This window comes from Euphorbia lathyris, chromosome 9 (assembly GCF_963576675.1).
Source record: "Euphorbia lathyris chromosome 9, ddEupLath1.1, whole genome shotgun sequence".
NCBI lineage: Eukaryota > Viridiplantae > Streptophyta > Magnoliopsida > Malpighiales > Euphorbiaceae > Euphorbia > Euphorbia lathyris.
The window spans coordinates 57,704,929-57,709,072 of NC_088918.1; the positions used below are offsets into that span (position 1 = coordinate 57,704,929).

Consider the following 4,144-nt stretch of genomic DNA (forward strand, 5'->3'; position numbering starts at 1 on the left):
AGTATAAGAATATACAGTGTTATTTTTAAATATTTTGTCATTTTTACATTACTATATTAAGGGGGTGTTTGGTTGCTCCTTTTCAGGCTCCTTTTGCCTTTTCACTTCAAAAGGGAGAGTTTTAGGTGTTTGGTTAGTGACATCATGTTTGCCTTTTACAATTGAAAAGCAGCATTGGGTGTTTGGTTAATGGTCTCCTGTTTGCCTTTTATACCCGAAAAGCAGCCTTTTACAAAAGCAGAGAATCTCTGCTTTTTGGAAAAGCAGCTTTTTCCAAAAGCAAACAGCAAACCGTAACATCAATAGCAAACAGCAGCAACAAACCGTAACAGCAAACAGCAAATCGTAACAGTAAACAGCAAACAACAACAGCAAACAGTAGGTAAAACAAACGGGCCCTAATACTGCTAATACCATGTTAGGAGTCATGTAGTATGTTTATTACTACAATTTAGGAGTTTCGAATCATCTTTGCAAGTAATAATTATAATTGCATTATCTTTATTAATAAAATGACATATAAAAACACGAGAGAATATAACAATTGTGTCGACTAACCCAATCTAAAAAATTTGTGTGTTAACCAAAAAATGACATATTACCTATTAAGATAAATCCAAACACTAAAATTCCGTGTCTTATAATCGGACCGTGCCTACTTTTTCTTTTCAACCTTGAATGAATATACCTCAAGTTAAGTCAATCAATTAAGAAAGTGATGCAAATTATTGATAAAAGATAAATATATATACAAATGACGTCGTTTTGGAGGAGTATATGACACTAGTAGGAATATTACATAATGAGTCCGTGATTAGACAAGTTCCCATTAAATAAGGTGTGAGTGGAATCTTGTACATAGAAATGACAAGATTTGCTGAGAAAGTTTTGACTTATGTGCTCTCCTTCAATCTAAAAGCCTAACTAACCATAAAAATAAAAAAATACCAGAAAGGGTAAATAACCCAAGTGAATTACAGGAAATTAACTGCTGGAAGAATCTTCAGATGAAATGACACTGTGAATCTTCTGTTTTGCCTCTTTTTCATTTACCGATCTGTTCTTCTTTTTACAGTATTCTTCAAAAAACTCCTTATTCTCCTTCTCCAGTTCTTTCCATACTGCAAACAAACATATAATAATTAATTAATTAATTAATTTCCAGAGAATTAAAGAAATTATATAAATATTTACAGTCACATACCTGTAGAAGTGATGACAGGATTGATATTAGCATTCTTAGAAAGAGCTTCCATGCACTCTTCTTTGCTCATATTAAATACTATGCACTCTTCAATCAGATGGTGCACCTGCACACCACATGCACTTATCATCACCTGATCATGATTTTATTATACAAATAAGAAGAATCATAAATTATATATATAATCACCAGATGAATATATGAAGCAGAAGAAGAAGAATCAGCCATCTCTATATATAAATATGATATGAGGATTCAAGAAAGAAGAAAGAAGAAAGAAAGAAAGAAAGAAAGAAAGAAAGAAGAAAGTTGAAGAGATCAAGAAAAGCCAAAATGAGAGTGAGTGTGATAGAGAAATAAATATATGAGGGGAGGGGGAAGAAGAAGAAGTTGATAAAATAAAAGTAACAAAATTAAATTTTGATATTTGAATGATAATATATACTATTATAATAATAAAAGTTAGACAAGGACGGTGTGACATCATATGAAAATTGTGGGGTCCAATCTCCCACGTGGGAAATCAAACGTGATTGGAGGGGAGGGGATTAGAGAAGATTTTATATGCATTAATCAGCAGCCTTTCTTTGTCTCTTACGTGGCAATCATGTCACCCTCCACGTGATTACTCGGCTCCACTTCCTTTTTCCCATGTTTTTCCAAATTATAGGTCAATTTTAATTAATCTTATTTGTTAATTATTGTCACAAATTGACCCTTAATTTAGCATTAAGGTAAACAATAACACCATTTTAATTTCAATATTTATGAATTAGTGGGATTATATCACTAAGTAACGAAATGTAAGGTTAAATTAATATTATAATATAAACATTAAGGTTCCGTTTGGTACGCCGTAATGAGCGTCGTAATGGAATGCCATTATGATGGAGGCTCATTAATATGTTTGGATGGGTCATATTATTTTTGTCGTAATGGAATCACAAATACATCACTCAAGTTTTCTTTACAAATTCATATAATGAGCATTACATAAATAATAGACATAAATCTCCATTACGACTAACTCTTGCATTTTTATTATTAATACTTATTATACACAATTTTTATTAAACGATAAAACAAAAAACTAGAAAAACATAAAAACGAAAAAAAACGTGAAAACTCGAAAACTCGAAAAACGAAAAAATCGAAAAACGTGACAAAATATTGCCCAGCACGATTTTTTTTTTGTTTTTCGTCTTTTTTATTGCATTTTTTCATATTTTTCGTGTTTTCTATTTTTTCGTTTCTCTCATTTTTCATGTTTGCATGTTTTTCGATGATTTTAATTGTATAAATAAAATTTTATGATTACATTTAACTAAGCAAATATAAATATTATAACGATAAATAAGGTTTATCATGTTTTTAGTTTGTCAACCAAACATGGTAATGGAATCACTATTCCATTACATTACATTACAAGGTTGATTATACTACAAGTTTGATTACATTATATTACATTGCATTACGTCATACCAAACGGACCCTAAAGTGTCAAATTCCTTCCTATAACTATAGTTGTATCATTTTATAAAAATTAAGACTAAATTGATCCTATTTTATATGTTAAAGTTAAATTAATACTTAAAAAAAAAAAATTAACTCTGCTATAAAATGGGTTAAACCACTATTTGATTATCGATCTATCCAAATTTTTACTATTTAGCATTTGATATATTATTTGATCACAAATCATAATTGGTGAAATTTCATCCAATTTGATTCGAAGTTTCACATTATATTATCTCTGGACACATAACGATATTTTAATACTTAAATCTTATTTGATAAGTAATTTAAATTAAAATATTAAACACTTCAACTCTTATAAAAAATAATAATTAAATTTTAGTATTTAATTATTTACCTATGAATAATTTAAGTTCAACTTAAATTATTAATATTAATTATTTATTTTGTAGTTAATAGCTAAGATATTAAACATGATTCAAATCCATTACTGCACAGACAGATTCAAAATAATATTTTAGTCTGTATTCTATCTTTTTGATAATGGTGAATCTAAGATGATTCATATTTATAGTTTTCTTGTATAAATGTATTAAATATTACCTTGTATTCATTTTGAGAATTCAATGATCTGAAACAAATAAATATGCTGATCCATTTTTTTTCTATATCATAATTAAGTTCCTAAATTTTATAAATAAACAAATAATGAAATACTGTCATATAGTATATACGTAGGACTCACTCACTAGATATTTTGCAATTTAATAATAATAATATATAAGAGATTCAACTCTTCCTTCCTGTTTCCTAATAATATCGATTTGATATATAGGTGACCATTCCAATAATATGGATAATAGGTGATATCGTTATATTCAAGTAGTCTTTTAGATCATTTTTTCTTTAATCCAAGATAAAAATAACATCATATTGAAGAGAGGTTGGCGTACGATGAATCCGGTCTGATGCTTAAGTTAGTAAAGATTGAAGAAAAGCCAAAGATATAATCGAGAGTATTGATAATATATGTGTTCGTGTACCTCATCTGAGTCATATACCTTTTCTATATAGGGCTACCAATGATACTCTTTGTCATTCTGAGAATGTGGCCTAATGAATCATCGGACAAGTGTCGGTCTTCAATTGGCTCTACCAGGTTCAGACTGTGACGTCGTCAGGTGGTGCCCCATATGTAGCAAGCGTTCTGTCAGGTGTCCTAGTTTCATTGGGTTTGCGACCTTCAAATCTCTAGTGTACTAGGCGATGCACTTTGTCCTTTGTCTCATGCCCTTTACACAACTGTTTACATTGATCGAGCGACTACCTCTTCCTAACCGTATGGATGTTGGGACGAATGATGAGGATGAAGGAAAATAGGCTAACGTTTGGCAGCGGAAATATAAAAAATTTAACCTATTTCCACTAACCCAAGATCCGTTAATCGTTATTTCATATAAAGAG

At 29.9% G+C, this 4,144-nt stretch overlaps 1 protein-coding gene across 1 annotated transcript; it reads right to left on the minus strand.

Annotated features, from left to right (window-relative positions):
- Positions 1 to 707: 707 nt before the first annotated feature.
- LOC136206622 (uncharacterized) lies at positions 708 to 1,591 on the minus strand. Its single transcript, XM_065997761.1, has 3 exons — positions 1,394 to 1,591; positions 1,205 to 1,310; positions 708 to 1,121 (listed from the first exon to the last, which is right to left on the minus strand). The coding sequence occupies exons 1-3, from the start codon at positions 1,430 to 1,432 to the stop codon at positions 985 to 987; spliced, it is 282 nt and encodes a 93-aa protein (XP_065853833.1). The 5' UTR covers positions 1,433 to 1,591; the 3' UTR covers positions 708 to 984.
- Between the last annotated feature and the right edge of the window lie 2,553 nt (positions 1,592 to 4,144).

What these genes read in the sequence shown, in the direction of transcription:
- LOC136206622 (XM_065997761.1), bottom strand. Translation starts at nt 1,432, where the DNA reads ATGGCTGATTCTTCTTCTTCTGCTTCATATATTCATCTG. An exon ending in CTGCTTCATATATTCATCTG is followed by an intron (nt 1,311 to 1,393) that starts GTGATTATATAT and finishes TGTGGTGTGCAG; the next exon opens with GTGCACCATCTGATTGAAGA. An exon ending in TCCTGTCATCACTTCTACAG is followed by an intron (nt 1,122 to 1,204) that starts GTATGTGACTGT and finishes GTTTGTTTGCAG; the next exon opens with TATGGAAAGAACTGGAGAAG.